The sequence below is a fragment of the Neofelis nebulosa genome, chromosome 2, assembly GCF_028018385.1.
Source record: "Neofelis nebulosa isolate mNeoNeb1 chromosome 2, mNeoNeb1.pri, whole genome shotgun sequence".
NCBI classification, from domain to species: Eukaryota; Metazoa; Chordata; class Mammalia; order Carnivora; family Felidae; genus Neofelis; species Neofelis nebulosa.
Window position 1 is genome coordinate 124,338,529 of NC_080783.1, and position 21,305 is coordinate 124,359,833.

The 21,305-nt window shown below is 36.2% G+C and overlaps 1 protein-coding gene across 4 annotated transcripts in view; it reads left to right on the top strand.

Moving 5' to 3' along the window:
- Positions 1 to 21,037, top strand: part of TRIM33 (tripartite motif containing 33) — a 133,992-nt gene extending 112,955 nt beyond the window's left edge. The window contains exons 12-20 of one of the 4 annotated variants that reach the window (XM_058716134.1): positions 2,548 to 2,680; positions 4,704 to 4,767; positions 7,229 to 7,388; positions 8,654 to 9,003; positions 11,161 to 11,284; positions 11,710 to 11,784; positions 14,294 to 14,446; positions 15,883 to 15,933; positions 16,013 to 21,037. In XM_058716134.1, coding sequence (XP_058572117.1) covers positions 2,548 to 2,680; positions 4,704 to 4,767; positions 7,229 to 7,388; positions 8,654 to 9,003; positions 11,161 to 11,284; positions 11,710 to 11,784; positions 14,294 to 14,446; positions 15,883 to 15,933; positions 16,013 to 16,225 — 1,323 coding nt within the window. In that variant the 3' untranslated portion in view covers positions 16,226 to 21,037. Of the gene's footprint in view, positions 1 to 2,547; positions 2,681 to 4,703; positions 4,768 to 7,228; positions 7,389 to 8,653; positions 9,004 to 9,617; positions 9,793 to 11,160; positions 11,285 to 11,709; positions 11,785 to 14,293; positions 14,447 to 15,882; positions 15,934 to 16,012 lie in introns of those variants that run through there. The other 3 variants (XM_058716136.1, XM_058716135.1, XR_009257808.1) reach the window with 3 other exon arrangements.
- The last annotated feature ends 268 nt before the right edge of the window (positions 21,038 to 21,305 follow it).

Here is a 21,305-nt window from a genome sequence, read left to right on the forward strand (position 1 = left end):
TAAGAAGAAACCTAGGGGAGACTACACGGGAAGTAGATAACTGTGCAGTGTAAATCAGCAGTGAATTCAAAGTAATTTGTGGATATATGTTAATAGTAGTCATGATAGCCATTCAGTATGGAGTAGAAGTTGATCTAAATAGAATTCTTTCAACCTGAATTATATTTTATTTTGCTCTGCTGTCCATCTCCAGCATATTGATAGTGCATATTTGTAATTTAGACTTTGAGGTGATAATACATGATGAACCTGAATACTTTTTGAGTACATAAATGAATATTAGATTCTGTTTAGAATAGCATATAATTAATGGTATAATCTCATGATTTATTAAATTCTTGAGAATTTTTCATATTTGGTGTACTTAGTAACTATCTGGGAACTATATTGGATATTATGAAGTCTTGGGAAAACTGTATTTCTGATATTCATATGTAAACTTAAATGTTACTGACTATCCATTTCTGTACTGTGCTGCTAGCACTGACTAAATGAATCCATCTTTTCTTCCCATTTTTACCAATCTGATAGGTAAAAAGGCACTGTTGATTTCATTTATGTTTCTTTTATTTGTGTGCTTAGTTGTGGTTCACTGATAATTTGTATTTCTTCTTTGAATTGCCTTTTTCCTTTTTTTTTAAATTTCTTTTATTAAAAAATTTCTTTTTAATGTTTATTTTTGTGAGAGAGAGGAAGAGACAGAGCTTGAGCGGGGGAGGGGCAGAGAGAGAGGGAGACACAGAATCCAAAGCAGGCTCGGGGCTCTGAGCTGTCAGCACACAGCCCGACTTGGGGCTCGAACTCACGAACTGTGAGATCATGACCTGAGCCGAAGTCAGTCGCCTAACCAACTGAGCCACCCAGGCGCCTCCTGTCTTTTCCCTTTTAATTCATGGAAGTTATTTATATAGCACATGTTCTATGCAGTTATTCAAGGATACTCAAAAACCATTGATTTAATGAATAAATGAATTAATGTTTTTCCATACTTACAACTTTATTAATGCATGTCGCCTGAAACCTGGGGGTGAATGCTTCAACTAGCATTTCCCTGTTGGGGGCTGTAGTGACGTCATAGAGGCCATTTTATGTACTTCCAGTTTGCCTCTTCCTAATCTGTCCACTCTTCTAGCCTTAGGCCTGTCTTGCCAGAAGTATAAATTACAGGTGGGTGAGTATAGAAGGAGTGGGAGTAAAGGTTATAGGTAACCTGATACTTTCATATCTGTTTTGAATCATCCCCCCACCCCCTCCATTAAGTTCAGGTGTGACATTGTTCACTTTCCATCTGTGGCCCATATTAGGAGCTCCCCCCTCGTCCAAAATACTCCACTTAGCTAGTTGCAGCTAAATATTCTCCTGCAGGTATGGCTTACAAGTGAATCCTTGGCCAGCAGCCGTGACCACTGGGCAGTTACAACTCCTAATACCCCTAGTGGCCCCCCCAGTGAGCCCTCTGCTTGCGATCACCCTTTATGTTTCTCGCCTTTAGCGAGAAAGGCGTGTACTTTTAAGGAATCCTCCCTTGCCTGTGATATGTTGGGAAATGCTTATTTGGTTTTTCTGTCAATCCAATTCTACTTTGTTTTATTTCTATAATTTTCTTCAAAGTTTCTATGTTGTTGACATCCTTTCCTGTCACCGTGAAAATCAGTACAATTTTGAGAGGGAAGGAGAGCAAGAAGTAAATGTATGTGTTCAGTTTTCTGAACATTTGCATAAAAGGTATCTTGCCTCCAGTGGGAGAGATTAAAAGGGGCAAGTGTGGGCACAAGTAGACCAAAAAAGCAAGAAGATTGGCAGTTATTTAAGAATAGCTTGACCACCTCTTATGGCACAGTATACAGTTTTTCTTAAGGTAGTTTTCATAGTTAAATAGTATTTACTGTTTCTTAGGTAAATAATTTCTATTTTGTCATCACAGTTCTTCAGTATAGTTGGGAGGTTTTAAAGAGAGGAAATTGATGTGTAAGTTGTCCAGTCATCTGGCTTTAACCTGCTGTCTTGTCTGAGTGAGAAAAGGGCTCAGTTCTCCTGTGGACTGCCCCCTTTTTTGGTGTAATAAGGGGCTTTATGCCCCAGGCTAAGGGTTTTCTTTTGAGTCTAAAATATTTTTAAAGCTTTAAAATTAGGTATTGACTTGATTAAATTTCTATTCAGGTGAGTGATTCCAGCAGGACTATGAATGTTGAAATAAAGAGAGGAAGACGGGACAAGAATACTGATAGAGTTCTTTGTCAACTTTGAGAAAAGGCAGAAGAGTCAGATGATCAGAGCTATTTTCATAGTAGAACATATTTAGTAGATTATTGTGTTCTCTCTTGAGCTGCCCGGTACTTGTTGAATAATACTAATTATAGCTTTGTTCACACAAACTTTAAACCATTGTGGGTCCTCAGGAGAAGCAACAAGGAAACAACAATTACGCCAAATTTGATACAATAATCTGTTAGTAAATTGTGAACATAAAGGATTATACTAATGAAATTAATAGTTTCTCCTCTGCTTTCATCAAAGCAAATTTCTCATTTCATTCTTTTTCTTTAGTTGGAAGATGCTGGTTCAAGTAGTTTAGATAATCTACTAAGTAGATACATCTCAGGCAGTCACCTACCCCCGCAGCCTACAAGCACCATGAATCCCTCCCCAGGACCTTCTGCCCTGTCTCCAGGATCATCAGGTAAGCCATCAGAGGCCCTGCCTCATTTCTTTAACACTGTAAAAAGCTATCTGTCATTATAGTTGACCTTTGAAAACAGGTTTGAACTGCACGGATCCACTTAATATGCGGAGTTTTTTCAGTGAATGCAGTACTATAAATGTATTTTCTCTTCCTTATGATTTTCTTTTTAAATCTTTATTTATTTTTGAGAGAGAGAGAGAGAGTGAGAGCAGGGGAGGAACAGAGAGAGAGGGAACACAGAATCCGAAGCAGGCTCCAGGCTCTGAGCTGTCAGCACAGAGCCCAACATGGGGCTCGAACCCATGAACCGTGAGATCATGACCTGAGTCAGACACTTAACCGACTGAGCCACCCAGGCGCCCCCCCCTTATGATTTTCTTGATAACATCTTTTCCCTAGCTTACTTTATTGTAAGAAAACAGAATGTAATATATGTAACATGCAAAATACGTGTTGACTGTTTATGTTATTGGTAAGGCTTCTGGTCAACAGTAGGCTATTAGTAGTTAAGTTTTTAGGGAGTCAAAAGTTAATATGCAATTTTTAACTGCACTGGGTGGGGGGGCGGTGTCAATGCCTATAACTCTCACATTGTTTTAAGGGTCAGCTGTGTATGTATTAGGATTTTCCAGGAAAACAGAACCAATAAGAGGTGTGTGTGTGTGTGTGTGTGTGTGTGTGTGTGTGTGTGTATGTAGAGGGAGATTTTTAGGAATTGGCTCACATGACTGTAAGGACTGGCAAGCCATTGGGCAGGTTGGCAGGCTGGAGACCCAAGGGAGAGTTGATGTTACAGTCTAGGGTTTGGAGGCAAAATTCCTTCTTCCTCTGGGTACCCTAGTCTTTTCTCTTAGTTCTTCCAGTGATAGGATGAGACCCATCCAAATTGTGGAGGTTGATTTGCCGAGACAGAATCTACTGATTAAAATGTTAATCACATCTAAAAACACCTTTACAGCAACATCTAGACTGGTGTTTGGTCAAACAACTGGGTAGTTATATTCTAGCCAAGTTGACATAAAACTAACCATCATAGTATCATATCATTTTTTTTTCCCTGATTGCTGTACTTATTTTTCTTCAAATTCTGTTGGTAGTTTTCAACTAAAGTAGTATATACCTGTAACATACACTGTTCAGAACTGTATTCACGTCCTCTGCTGGATTTGTAGATGCAGTTACTTGCCATGTCTTATATTTTATGATACAGATGGTCAGTTGGAGAGTTCTTTGGTTTCATCCTCAATTTAAAACTTGTAAGATAATGAAAAATGGAAATTAAAAAACAAAACAAGGATTGAGGAAAGGCAAATGAATTTTCAAATTGCAATTTTAAAATAAAAACTTAAATTTATTGGAAACTGTTCACGTTGTGACTAATCAAGTCTATGAGGGTACAGATCTCTTCCAAAATCCCAGTTGTTTTATTAACCCTGTTTGTCATGAAGGAATGAATAATTAAAGCAAATCTAAATGGATTGACAGTGCAGAAGTGGTTACAGAGTATATCTTCTTGGTTTAAATTAAACATTACTTATTTCTTACTGAAATAGAAACAGACCACCTCATTATTTCTGGAGTAAAGATAGTTCAAGTTTAAATGTGAGTTTTTCATAAGATGCATCATTAATACAATTTCTGAGTGGTAGAATTTTTAAGGTGTAATATAATTATTCCAGGACTTATAAAGAAGGAGTAACTATCAGGAATCTAAGAAAGATATTTACCAGATGACTTGGAGTTGGATGGTAAATAGCTTTCTCTTGATGTGGTAGTTTTCATTGATTGGATAGACTTGCTCTGAGGGGAATTCTGAGAATCATGTCTGGGCTCAGCTGACAGAAATTGGTTGAAACATGCCAAGGGTTACACATGCCATCCCTGATTTTGAGGTTAAGGCTAGGCCTGATTTCTAAGAATTGCTAAATTGCATCATAGTAATCTTTAAGTCTGTAACTAGTAGGTAGAATTCTGAATATTCTTCCCTGCATTGATAATCATTTTATGTATTATTTTCCAGGTTTATCCAATTCTCACACACCTGTGAGACCCCCTAGTACCTCTAGTACTGGCAGTCGAGGCAGGTGAGTTTTAACATTGTTAGTGGGGTTTTTTCCCCCTTTTTTATTAAGAAAAATTTTAAACATGTATTTTAATAAGAAGAATATTACGTCGAAATCCTATGCTTATCACTCAGCTTCACCAGTTACCAAGTTATGATCATTTTTATTTCTTCTGTACTCCCATACATTTCCCCCTACTCTGAATTATTTTGAAACAAACCTCAGACATCTTATCATTTTACTTGGACTGTTTCAATGTATATCATTTGAAGAATTTAAAAAATTTATAACCACAGAACAATTGTTGCACCTAAGAAAAATTTATTAGCTAATTCTTTAACATCAGTAGAGATCGAGTTACAGATTTCCCAATTTTTCTCATCCCTTTTTAATAAATGGTTTCTTTAAATTGCATTAAAATAAGCCGTATGTACATTGCCATCCGCAGATACGTTGAGGTCAAAATCAGATTGTATGTTGAAGAAACATATTGTTTCTCAAAACAGTTTTCCCCACCTTGTCATTTAAATACACTACTTGCTGTTTTTTCCCCTCTGTTTTAATAATTTTGATGAGATTTGATCAGATTTAGGTTTGATTTGGGGGAAGGTTGGGTAGGAAGAATACTTCATTGGTGGTGTCGAGTACTTCCGTCAGGGCACGTGATGTTTCGTTGATTCTGTGACAGCAGCCCATTAATGATCATTGCCTAGCTTTTTTTTTTTTTTTTACTGGTTGAAAATAATGATATTTTAATTAATGTGTTCTTTCTTTTTGTTTACTGGTGTAATATATTTCTGTAAAGGAAATTTTTCTGTCCTAATAATGACTTGGTTCCCAGCACCTTCCAACAGTGACCAATGAGATTTTTTTATCATTGCCTTTATGAACTCATAAATTTAAACATTTTATATGTTCTAAACTATTATAGATGTTATTTTTATTGGGTTAAATTATTCCCTGTTTGGCTGTTTGGCTCCTTAGTCCTTTGGTATAACCCCAGTAGTCTTTGAAAACTTCCTTACTCTTGTTACGAAATGATGTTCCAGGTTCATCTTATAGATTTCCTGCCTCAGGCCTACTGATCACCATATCTTTAAGAAATCTTGGTTGTATTAATAAGGAAATAGTGTTTGGAGACAGTCTTCTGGGCATTAGGGGCACTCATTGCTACTTAAATTGTTTCTTATGCCTTTTTGGTGGACAGGTTTAAGAAATGGGGCTGATGTGTGGAGTGTGTTAACATAAAATAGAATAAATGTTGACTGATTTTTAGTTTGAATAATTTAGTGCAATGTAAGAAAGACTTAAGATACATGAATTACTTTTTAAATAAACTTTTTAAAACATTTTTTTATTTTGAGAGAGAGAGATAGCACAAGTGGGGGAGGGGCAGACAGGGAGGGAGGGCCTCCATGGGGCTCTAACTCAGGAATCTGTGAGATCATGACCTGAGCCTAAACCAAGAGTTGGCCACTTAACCAACAGAGCCACCCAGGTACCCCTGAAGGTTTATCTTATTTGGGGGTGTGTGTGTGTGTGTGTGTGTGTGTGTGTGTGTGCGCGCGCACGTGCACGCACATTCTGAAGACGGGTGCTATTAAAATACTTGCTTGACTTTTTAATTACACTTTAAATAATCAGTACTTTTAGAGGAAAGTACAGATTGAAAAAGGTGTTCATTCTCAGTAGCAGTACGGTCTTATCAGTTTCTTCTCACTTCTCTTGCCAGTGGTTTTACTTTGTGGTTTAGATAGAACCGATTAGTTGTATACCTGTCCTCTTAGCCTATCATTTTGTTGATTCAAAAAAGGGTATTCTGGGTTGTTGACTACTTGTTAAACCCTTCTCCCAATTTCCTGCCCTCAAAAGCTAAAATAGAGTTTCCTTTGAGGAGGCTTTATGAACCACTGTTATTAATGCTGTTTTCTACAGATGTTTGGGGGCAGAGAAGAATTGAAAATGCTTTTATTATTATTTTTTAATGTTTTATTTATTTTTGAGAGAGCGTGAGCAGGGGAGGGGCAGAGAGAGAGGAGGACGGAGGATCCGAAGTGGGCTCTGTACTGACAGCCTGATGTAGGGCTTGAACTTACAAACTGTGACCTGAGCTAAAGTCAGATGCTCAACCGACTCAGCCAACCAGGTGCCCCAAAACTGCTTTTATAAAGAAAAGCAATCACTGATATTCCATATTAACTAGCCTGGGAAAATTGTTATTTACTAGACTTCTTAAATGATTTAGCATAAGTGTCTCACACCATAAAATTCATTTTTAGGGTCTTTTCATAGTTTGATCTATGTATTTAAAGAATTTGAGGCTAAGCTTATATCATACTTCTCTTACTTGCATTATGAGTATCCTTATCTTCTAGAAATACATTGTCTATCATTTTCACTTTAATGAGCATTACTTTTCATAGAATTGGTTTTATATACATTATACAATCAAACATAGGTGACATTTTTTGTTTTTTATTAGCTGTGGGTCATCAGGAAGAACTGCAGAGAAGACAAGTCTTAGCTTCAAGTCTGATCAAGTAAAGGTCAAGCAGGAACCTGGGACTGAAGATGAAATATGTAGCTTTTCAGGAGCTGTGAAACAGGAAAAGACAGAGGATGGCAGGAGGAGTGCATGCATGGTAAGCTCCCATTGGGGTCCGTCAGGGATCTAAGGAGGCCACTGCACGCGTTCTTCCATCTCTGCATTTTAGACTCTGCATGTTGTTTAGTTTTGAATATTTATGCTTGTAACCCAAGTTTTTAATCGCAGTGTCTGCTAAGACGTGTCACAAAAGATTTAATTGTATTAAGGACTCATTTGAAATGATCTTTTAGTATGTAATTGGTTAGTATTTTTGCCATGATTCTAAATCGGGTTCTGTATTGTTCTGACTTTATTAATAATCATCTCAGTAGTCACACTGAGTCTCAGGCCACAAAAGATCCTTGACTGTTTTCCTGGATCTGTCAGCTCAGGATTAAGACTGCTGACGTGAAAGAAGTTTAATGATCAAAGAGTTTTGTGATGGGAAGATTGCTTTTCGTTTATGAATTTATTAGCTAGTGTAGAGTTTTTCAGATAGAACATTTTTTTAAATGTATAATATAGAATGAAGGAAGGCCACCTCGCAAACATACACGCGCCCAAATATTGGTCTTGGCTTTTTCTTCCTGCCCAGGCTTAAGTGTCATTTTCTACACAGTTGGCATATAGAAATTTCAAGTAGGAGGATTAGCATATTTATTTAACACAGTATTTGTATATTTAGAGAGCAAAGGGATTTAAAGTTGGCCTTCATCCAATACCTGGCTTGGAAAATTCCCCCAGAAAACCGGGTGCAAAAGGGTGGTGAAAGATTTCTTTTACAATTATCAGAATCTTCCAACTTTAGTAAAATGATAAGTAGGCAGACTAACATTTCTTGGAAGATATGCAACAGAGTCTTATGTGAAAATAGGGTATCAAAGTCAGCTCTTTGTAGGAAAAGTATAATCCTGTGCTCTCTTTCCAGTGAATGTGCTTAGCAGCTTAATTTTCTTATTATCCATGTGAACCAATATTAGAGAGTATTCTATAAAATCATAAATTAACATGCCTAAATAATTTGGGGTTATTTTCATTCTTTTATGTCATAATGCCATTTCCAAATTCATTTTAAATTATGTCAGTGTATATGTATGTGTATTGCCATGACTTTTAAGTTACATGCACATACTGCATACAATAAGGATTAAATGATTCTTCAAGAGGGGCGCCTGGGTGGCTTATTCAGTTGAGCCTCCAGTCTTGATCTCACGGTCATGAGTTCAAGCCCCATGTTGGACTCCACGCTGGACATGAAGCCAACTTACAAAAAAAGAAAAAAAAAAGATTCTTCAAGAATTTGTCCTTGTTTTGTTTTAGTTGAGCAGTCCCGAGAGTAGCTTGACACCACCTCTCTCAACCAACCTGCATCTAGAGAGTGAGTTGGATGCATTAGCAAGCCTGGAAAACCATGTGAAAACTGAACCTGCAGATACAAATGAAAGCTGCAAACAGTCAGGGCTCAGCAGCCTTGTTAATGGAAAGTCCCCGATTCGAAGCCTCGTACACAGGTCGGCAAGGATTGGAGGAGATGGCAACAGCAAAGACGATGACCCAAATGAAGACTGGTGTGCTGTCTGCCAAAATGGAGGGGATCTCTTGTGCTGTGAAAAATGTCCAAAGGTCTTTCATCTAACTTGTCATGTTCCAACACTTCTTAGCTTTCCAAGGTACCAGTGAAATACTTGACTTTTTTTTGTTCTTGTTTATATAAGCTGAAAGCTAAAAACCAGAAAGTTCTTCATGCAGATGGGCTTCCTAAGCAATGCACAGTATTTCTGTAAAACAGGGGGCCTGTTACTCCTTTGGTATTACCTTCTAGAGAAACTAACAGCTGAATGGTAAAATGTCCAAGATGTAAATAGTGTGATAAAAAATAGACTGTTTCCTGGCCTTCAGTTTGTACTTGGCATAAGCGAAGTAGATAAAACTCTAAATTATGAGAGGTAGGGGTCTGGGATGTTGGAGAAGTTAGTTGATTTCCTGTTGAAGCTGAATTTTTTTATCTATTGGAATCAGTCTTAACAGGGTCTACAATAATTTCATTTAAGAATACTATTTAGTTAGAGGCAGCTCTATTGGATCTTTACCCAGAACTTCCTTTTCTAATGTTTGAAAGCTCTCAAAAGGCATTTGAAAGAAAAAACAAGTACTTTGTAACAACACCTTCAACACCTTGAGTTTTTTAGTTCTATCTTCCTCTTGACCACAGAAGCAGGTAGTTGGTAGTGCCAGCCCAAAGCATTATGTGCAGATTTCTCAGACTTTTCCTTCTGTCATTTAGCTGGAATGTCTTCCAGTCATGAACTTTGGAATGGAGAGTTACTGAATTCCTTATTTAGAAGAGAAGAACTTGGGATGAAGATAAATAAAGATTGGGGGAAATATGAGCATTGTCCTCATACTCTTTGACCCCCTGGCAGCTCTATATCTGGTTTCAAGCATTAAAACATTCATTGGTGAGCATTCAAGGCAGGCTGTTGTTACTAGCTAACACAGTGGGACAAACGTGCTGGGTTGGGTTACAAAATTTGTGGACTGGTCTTAATTCTGTAGTGAACTAATTTAGCTTGCAAGGTTCACAGATTTTCATGGATTAGTTTCATTTCTTAAGTGGTAGAGTGGGGATTCGAAGAGCTCTTTTTCATCCCTTCCATTTAACAAGTTGTGCTCAAGCCATTTTTGTCTCCAGCTGATTTGAGACCGCTTTCTCCCTTCCCAAACCTTTACCCCCAGATTTCCTTTTAAGTGACAATAATGTTCTTGAGAAAGCTCAGCTTTTTTTCTGCCTGTAGATACAACATTCACATTTCCTCTCAGATTCCTTAGAAGCAATGATTTTAGTTGAATAAATACTACCTGTTTTGAAAATTTCAACCTTTGGATTAGAAAAGTGGTGGATATGTATAAACAGTGCCAGAATATTTTTCTAAAGAATCTTAATTCTTACCTAAGTCTTAGGAGGTATAGTCATTTGCCAGAGATGTAATAAGGGCCTTCTTTTACTTTGCTCTTTTATAAAAGGAAAGCATTGGCATTTTGGTGTTATAATTAAGTCATTTTATATTTTTCTTCCCTTTGAGTAGTAACATCTACCGGAATGTTAGAATTTTGCCACTGGATGCTTTCTCTCAAAGGCTGATGCTTTGGAAAGAATTGGAACTGTTGGCACAGACCAGTACAATCTCTAGACTTAAAATTTATTTATGGTTGGGGAGAGAAGGGGAGAATTATTGGGAGTGAATCCTTTTGGAATTTATGGTTTGATGGAAATCCTGATGTAAACAAACTATAGACTGAGCAGGTTTTAAAAGGTAAGGGGTACATATACCTATGTGTGCTTGCACTTAGAGAGTTGTATGTGTATTCATGGCTTTTGACTGGCCATGAAGAAGAAGAATTTTATTTTTGGCATATTTATTACATGCCAAAACAGTATTGGATACCCCAGGAATTCCGTAAACTGTATTCTTTCCTTATTCATGAGTTGGGGTCATTGTGAGGTAATACTGGGGTTGACAGTCTTATGCTACAGGTACTGATCATCAGCTTTGTGCTAGGAAGAGGTCCCGTTTGACATGCAGGGATACCAGTTTTATAAAGCTTTCTAGAAAGTAATTAGTTAAAGAAAGACTGGGGAACGTTTTGGGAAGCTTTTATCATACCACTTCCCTTTATGAGGTCTGATAAGAATAGAGAGCCTCTCTTCCCCTCAAAAACCAGAAAGGAAAGAAAACAAGCTGGAGACTTAACTCTGGAGAACTGGTTTCTCTCTAGAGTGGGTTTTGTTAAAATTACATGAACTAATTGCCTGTTTCCCTCTTTAGTGGGGACTGGATATGCACATTTTGCAGAGATATTGGGAAACCAGAAGTTGAATATGATTGTGATAATTTGCAACATAGTAAGAAGGGGAAAACTGCACAAGGGTTAAGTCCTGTGGACCAAAGGGTAAGTGTCAAATAAGTTGGCTATATTATTAGGGATTCTGTAGTTAATGTGGCTGTGAACCTCCAGATTACCTAGGTAATCTATAAAATTTTGTACAAAATATTGTATGTTGCTTTTATGACTCCTTTGCATTTGTATAGTCAGTAGTAATAAATTACCTTAGTCTTCATCTAAGAGCAAAACCACTGTATCTTCGATAAATTCATTTAAAGTAGAACAGATGAAGACAGTTTCAAAACTAAATTGGAAACAAGACAGTTTGCTTCAGTTATGTGTATTTAGTTAGATAAGTCAATAGGTAGGAGGCATATGTGTTCAGCTTATTGTAATAATACTTTGTAGTGATAAAGTTCTTTTACTCAAGAATATCTATCTTATTAGGGGAAAAACTATTTCATGAGTTTTCCTTTCTTTTTTGGGGCCAGAAATGTGAACGTCTTCTGCTTTACCTCTATTGCCATGAATTAAGTATTGAATTCCAGGAGCCAGTTCCTGCTTCGGTGAGTCGTTTACTTTAGGAAATCCTTGGTGAAGAAGCCCAGTGTAAGAATTAAGAATGAGGGCTCTGGCCCTAAAACTTCTTGTCTCAGGCTTCTTGAATAATTTCCTCAACACTTCCAAGGTTCAAGTTTTCTAATATTATTTCTTACCCCATTTGGATGTTCCAAGGACATATATGATACCTTTATAGAATGATTTTAGCAAGTACCTGATAATGTTGTAAGTACTAACCTGAAATTTTGAGAGAGCGAGGGAGCACAAGTGGGAGAGAGGGGCAGAGGGAGAGAGAGTGAATCTTAAGCAGGCTCCATGCTCAGTGCAGAGCCTGACATGGAGTTCAATCCCACGACCCTGCAATCACAGACCGAGCTAAAATCTAGTCGTTCGCTCAACTGACCGAGCCACCCAGGCACCCCAGTATGAAAATTTATTAGCACTAAATGGATATGAGACTTGTTAAAATTGCACTTTATTTATTAAAATTTCTGTGTGCTGTCGTGAAAACTTAATGAATTTAATTTCCGTGTCCTCTTTTACTTTTAAGATGGACGTAAAGGGATATAGGTATGATGGAAAGAATCTTAGATCAAGTGTCAGAAGACTTCTCCCAGTTCTGTCATCAAACTTGGGGGGAAATTACATAATTTTCTGCCTCAACCTTTTTTTTTTTTTTTTTTTTTTTTAATTTTTTAGAGAGCGAGCACAAGCAGGGGGAAGGACAGAGAGAGAGAGAGGGAGAGGGAGACACAGAATCTGAAACAGGCTCCATGCTCTGAGCGGTCAGTGCAGAGCCTGATGTGGGACTTGAACCCAAGAACTGTGAGATCATGACCTGAGCCAGAGTCAGATGCTTAACTGACTGAACCACCCTTGCCTCTACTTTTTTAAACATACAGTGGGAATATTGGACTAAATTTCTAAAACTCCAGTTCTGTGATTCTAGGCTCTGTACCTTGGGGAGAAAATAGCCTCTGTATATTAGTTTGAATAAAACTATAAAATTGAATCTTTCACAGTGGCTCTTATCTTTTGACGATAAGCCCTCTTTTATGAACAGTCAAGATTAGGAAGACTGGAAATTTTGCAAGTCAGTGCTCTTTATCTTAAAGGAGACTGTAAGGAATAAAAGCTCTAAAGGAATATCTGGGGTGGTCAGTGCTTCACAAATGGAATGAGAATATGCTACACACATTTTATTTGCTTACCATCAGTTGAATTAAGATATTATTGAATACCAGGTCTGTTATAGAATATTAAATACTAGACTTGTTAACTGGGTAGGCTCAGAAATGAATTTATTATTTAAAAAAATTTTTTTTAGGGTTTTTAAATTTATTTTTGAGGGAGGGGCAGAGGGAGACACAGAATCCAAAGCAGGCTCCAGGCTCTGAGCTGTCAGCACAGAGCCGCACACGGGGCTCCAGTTCAGGAACTGTGAGATCATGACCTGAGCCAAAGTGGGACACGTAACCAACTGAGCCAGTCAGGTGCCCCTCAGAAATGAATTTTAAGGGGTGCCTGGGTGGCGCAGTTGGTTAAGCATCCGACTTCAGCCAGGTCACGATCTCGCGGTCCGTGAGTTCGAGCCCCGCGTCGGGCTCTGGGCTGATGGCTCGGAGCCTGGTGCCTGTTTCCGATTCTGTGTCTCCCTCTCTCTCTGACCCTCCCCCATTCATGCTCTGTCTCTCTCTGTCCCAAAAAATAAACATAAATAAAAAAAAAAAAACGTTGAAAAAAAAATTTTTAAGAAATGAATTTTAAGGCACCAAAGACCTAGACACAAGGAAGATATTTTGTGCAAATTGTATTCATCTGATACTAGGACGTTTATCTTCAAGTTCAGGAACGTTACTGTAGAAAATAACTTTCAAACACTTCTTTTCATGAACTGTTTTAAACAGCTTCTCCAAATTCACTTGTTTCCCAAGGATACAAAGTTTTGGCAAAAAGTTAGGGCCAGAACTCTCCCTGGCATGATCACTAAAGGGTTAATAAAATTTTTATTGTGTTATTTACAGTTTTTCTCCTTCTCTTGTTTTATGTTCAGAGTTCTTTGTGATAAAGTTATAGCCTCTCAAAGATGTTTAATAATAATAATATATTTTGTAATCTTTTTAATTTTCTTTCCTATTTAAAAAAAAATAAGAAACAAACAAAAAAAACCTCTTCAGGTGTCCTAAAATTCTGATGAGCCAGATGTGTCCTTAATAGGACTTGTTGGCTACCCTTACTGATTGCTTTCTTTCCAAATCTCCTTACTAAAGATAGAGCTTTGGGGCCTTCACTAACCATTAAGACTGCCACATATTCTGAATATGATTTGATTTTTATGATATATGATTGGGGCAAAAGATGTAAAAGTACATTCACTGTACCCAAAATTTGCAAGCAGCTGGCTCAATAATTAACATATTTTTCCCCTAAAATCAATAGGCTATGCATTTTTAAATAAAACTGTTTGGCATTTTTGGAGAATCCTCATCTATCCTTATTTATTTGTTTGTTTAGATACCAAACTACTATAAAATTATAAAGAAACCAATGGATTTATCCACCGTGAAAAAGAAGCTTCAGAAAAAACATTCCCAACACTACCAAAACCCAGATGACTTTGTGGCTGATGTCCGTTTGATCTTCAAGAACTGTGAAAGGTTTAATGAAGTATGTTAGCTTCCAAACTATAAAGTCTTGGATTATTAGGTTTTTTGGGGGGGGTGGAGGGTGGGGGGTTGTTTTATTTTATTTTTCCTGGGAAGAGATTTTTCTAATTTGATTCAAAAAATTTTTTTCTGCTGCAATCAGAAGTAAAATTTGGTTGCATCCACAGCTCCAAAGAAGAAAGTTTACTGTGTATAATTAGATAAGTTAAGAATATTAGTGGATATTCCTTTTTGAACAAGTTGAGAATTGAGATATACAAGTATAGAAAGGAATATATACTTATAGTTAAGTGTATTTTATGGGAAATGATTATAAACAGCCTATATTTGGGGTACATTTAGGATGGGCATTTGTACTGGTTCCTCTGATTTTATTATTAATGTAGGTTAATAATGTTAATCTATTAGATGTAGAACCCTAAAATCATAAACTCATCTCTGGTGGCTCATCTTGAATAGTAGCCCAGAGTATATGATGTTGAGTTTTCTGATCTCAGCAATATGACTTTCATTAACTTTGGTCATACATTCTTTTGAAGAAACAGATGAATTGTCCTTGAGAAAAACTGTGATATGTGACTCTTTCAAAGAAACTGTTTTGTTTTCTTTGGGAAAAATCAGGTCTCTTATTGTTAAGGAAGATTTTCATAATTCTAGGAGAAAAAAATGGAATTGGATAAGAATCTACAAAATCTTTCAAAAGATTATAGAGTATCTTCTTTATTGCTGATGAAATTTGGGTGCCATATGACTATTACTAAAAGTACTTGAATCAGTTAAAGTATACTCATAGCTGCCTCTGGAAATATCTAGGTGACCTTTTTAAAATTTGTAAAAAAAAAAAAAAAAAAAACCCTATAGGTCAAAAGTATAGTATAGCAATATACCACAGAGAGTATAGTAACACCTTACTTGAAGTTTAATACAGTCCTAAGTTTTGTGTCTTACTTTCTAATCAGCTAGATTATTTTCAAGTAAATTGCTTCCGGGAATTGTAGGCAACCCTTTCGAGGAAGAAGATACATTTTATCTGCTTTAGTAATAGTTAAATAATTTATGATTAACAAATTGCCATATAGATAGAATTCTGATAGGTGGTTTGTTGATGGTTTGACAGTTTTTAAAAAGCAACATTTCTTATGTTACTTGTTTTTTGGTTTTAATTACATTGATGTATTTGGTCCAGGTCCATTTCAGATTGACTTTATTAATTCTGAATTTGAGACAGTTTTTACGGTTTCACAGTAGCTTTAGCACCAGAACTTTGTAAAGAAAGCGGTTCCATGTTCTGTAGTATTTTAGAAAGCACTTAATCTGGTTATAGCAATTTGTTCCCCCTAGTATGGCTGACTTTCGTCGCCAATCCTATGCAGTTTTATAACTTTAGAAAGGATTATAATTTCCCTTTTTTTTTTTTGACTCTGGTATCCTTTTTAGATGATGAAAGTTGTTCAAGTTTATGCAGAAACACAAGAGATTAATTTGAAGGTAAGCTTTTCAGACCATGCAAACTTGGTGAAGGAATATGCATTACCAATAGGTGAATATTCCTATCTTTTGCTTGCAGGCTGATTCAGAAGTAGCTCAGGCAGGGAAAGCAGTTGCATTGTACTTTGAAGATAAACTCACAGAGATCTACTCAGACAGGACCTTCGCACCTTTGCCAGAGTTTGAGCAGGAAGAGGATGATGGTGAGGTAACTGAGGACTCTGATGAAGACTTTATACAGCCCCGCAGAAAACGCCTAAAGTCAGATGAGAGACCAGTACATATAAAGTAAAATGACATGAACTTAACTAATTGTTTTAAGGAAAAAAAAAAAAAAAAAAGAAAAAACCCTTTTATTTAAGTGTTGCTGGAATATCCTGCCTACAGTGGGCACCTCCTTGAAGAAGCTGATAGCTCTTACACAGTATTAGATTGAAGTAATGGACAGAAATCACTTCTTGTCAAGAAAGGGGGGAGACAACTCTATTTGCAATTTCAAAAGAAAAACAAAAAGGAAAAGCAAAGTGATTTGAAGATTTGTTACGAAAGAGGGTGGTTCTTTAGAATGGTAGATACTGGTCATCATGTGCTATTGATTGGTGCAGGATACTGGGTGTACAAGTAAATACTTGATGGTCCTGTTGCTCGTGTCTGTTTGGACAAGAGCATACAGTTATTAAAAACAGCTTTCATGCTCCCCTTCCACACACGTACATACTGGTTTGTTTTCTAATTAAAATCAAAGTTACTCAGATTCCACTTTGATGTCAGTGCAGATGTGCATTGAATCATGCCATTATATTTGTTCTCACTTTGATGCTGTTGGGCCTTAGTTTTTATATTGGTTTAAAGAACTCAACGGCAGTTTTATTTTCTATTTATACTTAGAGTCTAGGAAACATCATCGATCATCATTTAATCAGTTTTAATGGTCTGCTGAAATAAATATGGTAACTTTTCAGTGGCTGATCACGTGGTAGTCATTTCCCGAAAAACCCTTCCACAGAATTGCACTTCCCAGTCGGATCATCCGATCGTACAGTTACTCCCATCAAAGGTGGAATGTTTGTTTCAAAATTAATGTAGTTTTCATTTAAATTTGCTTGAGAAGGTGACAACTGGCTCTTACCCAGTCTTCCTTCGTATCAGTTTTCTGATAGACCACTATTGGCAAACAGTAATCTGTCAACTACCAAATGTGTAAAATTTTCTGTATTTCACTTTGTCTTATTTGTAAATAGTGAACTAAAACTTCTGGCAGATCAGCAACATTTGCTGAGCCTGTTTTTTAAGCTAATGTGTATTCTTACTAATGTTCCTATCAAGAATGGATTTGTAATATATGCTGTCTATTTCTAATGTTCACATTCATATTTTGAGGTTCTATCTTATTTTAATAGAGAACAGACTTCTCAGAAAATCTTCAGAAGCAGCTTATTATTAAATATCAAACTATTGAAATAAACCCGGTGGGGTTAGATTACTCATCTGTCCACCAAGTGGGACATTTGCATGGACTGGGGGCTTAACGGACTTAGAAGAGGCCTGTAAGTAAATCCTGAAAATGAGCCAATCCCCACTTGAATGGTTACTGGAGTAAACCCACCTTTACTACCCTGCGTTCAGCACCCGAGGCAGATAAACCACCTTGGCTCGGTTTTGTTTTTCTTCTCTTCATTTGTGATGCTCAGATCCAAGATGTGTGTTCTAGACTGTGTATGGGCTTCTCTTTTGTTGGATTAAAAAAGTTAGTCCTACTTTTGTATGGACACCTTAGAATATAAAGTGACCAAAATAGAAGACTTGCCATTAGATATTTTTCAGACGTCAGCAGATTTGTGGCAAATCATTTGCCTTTTTAAAAATTCAGCTTATGCAGTTCAGACAGTAGACTACTCAGTAAAAATTATTTGACATAACTGTCTAAGAGGTAAATATTTTTTAGTGCATATTGAATCAAATAAAGTGCTCTAAAGAAATTATTATACAAATTCCTTTGGGTTGTTTTTCTTTTCTTAACAAATGTTGGGGGTAAACATGGATATTATTCAGGCCTTCTGATGGTGTATTTAAGCAGTATTGATTTAATAATACTGCTGTTGCTTTACTTCATTCTGTGGCTTCCTTTTAGCTTCTCTTTCAGTTTTGTTAGAAGTTAAGCTTTAGAACCTACACCGAACTGTTTTATCATTTTACTCAAATTTCAGGTTCTTAAGAAGAATTGTCTTATAAGGGAGAATTGTTTAAAAATGCTTTATTTATGTGCATTTCCCTCTTTCCCACAGCATTTATGATTTCAGTTTATCAGGAGACGTATCTAAGGGCACAGTTTTGGAAAGTGATGAGTAGCAGTATAACTTCCTTTTGTCCATCCATTGATTTCTAGTATTTTATACTTGCTCTTCAGATGAATCTTTTTCATGATTCTTAGATAAGTCTTTTATATAGGTTCTACCAATGGAGGAGAAACTAAAGTTTAAATATTTATTTCTTGATATTTGGGGCCTTAAAAGATAACGTGTTCCCTTTGAAGTTTTTCATGTTACGTGGAATTTTTGTTTTTTGTTTTTTTTAAGATTGGTTTTTAAAAAGCCACTGTATTGTCAGCATTTAATAGGCTCCATTTCTGTTAATGGAAGGCAATTCATATACTGAGGATTTACTATGAAGTAAATAACTATCAGCAAACCACCGTTTAAATGAAGGTGTTCAGTTTAGATTTCACTGAAATTTTTTTCTTGTACGTTGATCTCTGTGTTCCTACCTAATTTGTTCAGCCACTAATATAACTGTTAAAAAGTATAAAAACTTACATTGACATTCAGATATCTTACATGTTTTTCTATTAATTTATGTCTCAAAAAAGTAAACATTGAATAGCAGTTCCTGAAGGCAGTTTGTTTTGATACTCTTTGCATTTGTTATTCTTTGTTAAAAAACAGTACTTTAGATTTGGAGATGTTAAATGTTTCCTTAAAAAAGATTGCAAAGTTTTGCAATACCTGAGTTCCCGTCTCCCATCAGAACACTAAGAATAAAGTGTTCCTCAGTCTGTTCTGCTGGCCTAAATTTGCATTATTTTTTATTTATTTTATTTTTTTCCTAGCATTTGGCTCAGCTGATTCACTGAGTAAAGGAATTGTTTTGCAAGGTGAAACATGTACGTGTTCCAAAGTATGGTTAAGTTGTAGGTCATGCTCTATATTACCACAGATCATTACCACAGAGATGATAAGGTATTGGATCCCCTGTTGAAATTATTCTTTTTGGAATCAACAAGGTACTTTCTGATTTCTATGTCTTATATAAGAGAATTTTAAATAATATTAAAGTCAGTTAATTCTTTTTGTTGTAACACTTTTTGAGGTTTTTAGTTAATCCAAAGAAATGATGCTTTTAAATAGAAGCAAAAGGTTTATAGTGTGCAAATTGTAGATTTATCAATTACCTCAGCAGGTATCCTGCCATGTAATTATTAGTGATTAGTGTTAATAAGCCAGTAGATTTAGGTCTTCTGACTGTGCCCTTGGATTTTGGCCTACTATCTTTATCCAATAATCTCTTAGTATCCACAATGGGAGTAGATGCTGTGGCCCTCTCTCCCTTGGCCTTTTAAGTCCCTTACCCATCCCCCCTCATATAAAACACAGGAAGTATAAAAATCTCATTTCTTGTTGAAGTCAGCACTGCTTGTTTGCATACTCCGCATTGGATCGGTGAGTAGTTTTATAAAATCCACCCACCCCAACTCTCCTAATCAAAACAATCAAATTCTTAATTCATACCGTCTGTATTAATAATCTGCTGAAGATGATCCAAGGTTTTCAAAGTGTATCAGTTTAATCTTGAACTGAACCTTGATGCTTTCTTTTTCTTTTTCTCTCAGTTCTCTCCTCCTCGATAAAGCAATAACACTGCTTTAAGTCTGTTGCCTGATAGGCATGTCATAGTCCTCTCCCGGATGGTGATTTTATAGGAAAGTTTGTATGCATATCACCCAGTCTATCTTTTAAAAAGTAAGAAATTTAAATGTATGCTGGAGCTTACGACAATATATTGTGGCATTTTATTTTAAAAATTGGGGAAAGTTGCATATTTTTTTAAAAGTAGGTATTTGAGTAAAAAAAAAATTGAAGGTACTTTTTTAAGAAAAAAAAATTTATATGCCACAGTTTACATAGACATTTCAGATTTCAACATGTACTCTTGGATATAATGGTTTCTTTTACTTGGGCCAAAATGCATGTAAAGCATATCTTTCATCTTAGTTCCTTGTGTTTGCCTCCGTGGTCTTTTATATATTTTTTATTGTAGCTGAGAAAGTTATCTTCAAAAACAGTCAATTTGGATATATTTGTCACGATCATACTACAAAATGTACAAAATTAAGTTTGGCCCTTTTCTAGCAAGTAATCTTTAAAGTTAAAAATGCTGTTCTTTTAAGTTCACCAAATTCGTATGTGGGAAGGCACTGAGATGATTTTGTAAGTGCCACTGCAATATGCCCTTTCAGGTGTGGCCTAATTTCCAGTCTTAAGAAGGAAGTGCTTGTCTGCTCCTGGTCTGAAAAATGTAGGCATTTACTATGTTTTAAATCACAGTGAAACATGTATATAAGCCTATAAAAACGGTATGTGCAATCTGAAAGCCTGTTAATTTTCTATGTAGACATACACACGAAAGGGTTAAAATCACAGCCTTACTAGTTCCTTGCTTCCAGTATTTCAACTGGTCTCCTCCCCTCATTATTATTATTATTACTACTACTATAACTACTATTATTTTTGCACATAACTAACTACCCTTCAATGATTCTTAAAGAAAAAGTGCTGTTTCTGTGGTATTGTATTCTCTAAATAATCATATTTAATTTTTTAAAACAAGGTTGCAGTTTCTAATTGTTCCGTTCCTGTGTTTTTTGCTGGTGTGTATTAAAAGCAAGATTTTCTTTTTCATGGTTATTTAATACATTAGCTGCCTGTAAATATTTCTTGTTATAATGCTCTGGAATGTGTTGTAGAAGTTGTATTAGATTAGTTTAAAGCCTTGTTTGAAAGCCACATTGTTTTGGTTATTTCTATTAAATTAGAAAATTGAAAAAGTTTGCAAATGAATTCCTTTTTTTCTTCCTTTTTGAGTTGAGATTTAGTCATTTAAATGTATTTGAAAAATGTGTACTGTGTGCCAGGCACTGGAGTTATAGAAGTGAAAAAATCAAACACAGTCCCTGCCTTCACAAGCACTTAGACTCTATATGAGACTGATGAGTGCTCTGATCGGGATCAACACAGAAAAGAGTAGGAACACATGGGACAGGATCTAACACCTAAGTTCATTGGTTGGTGAAGCGATCTCTTTCACTCATAAAAACG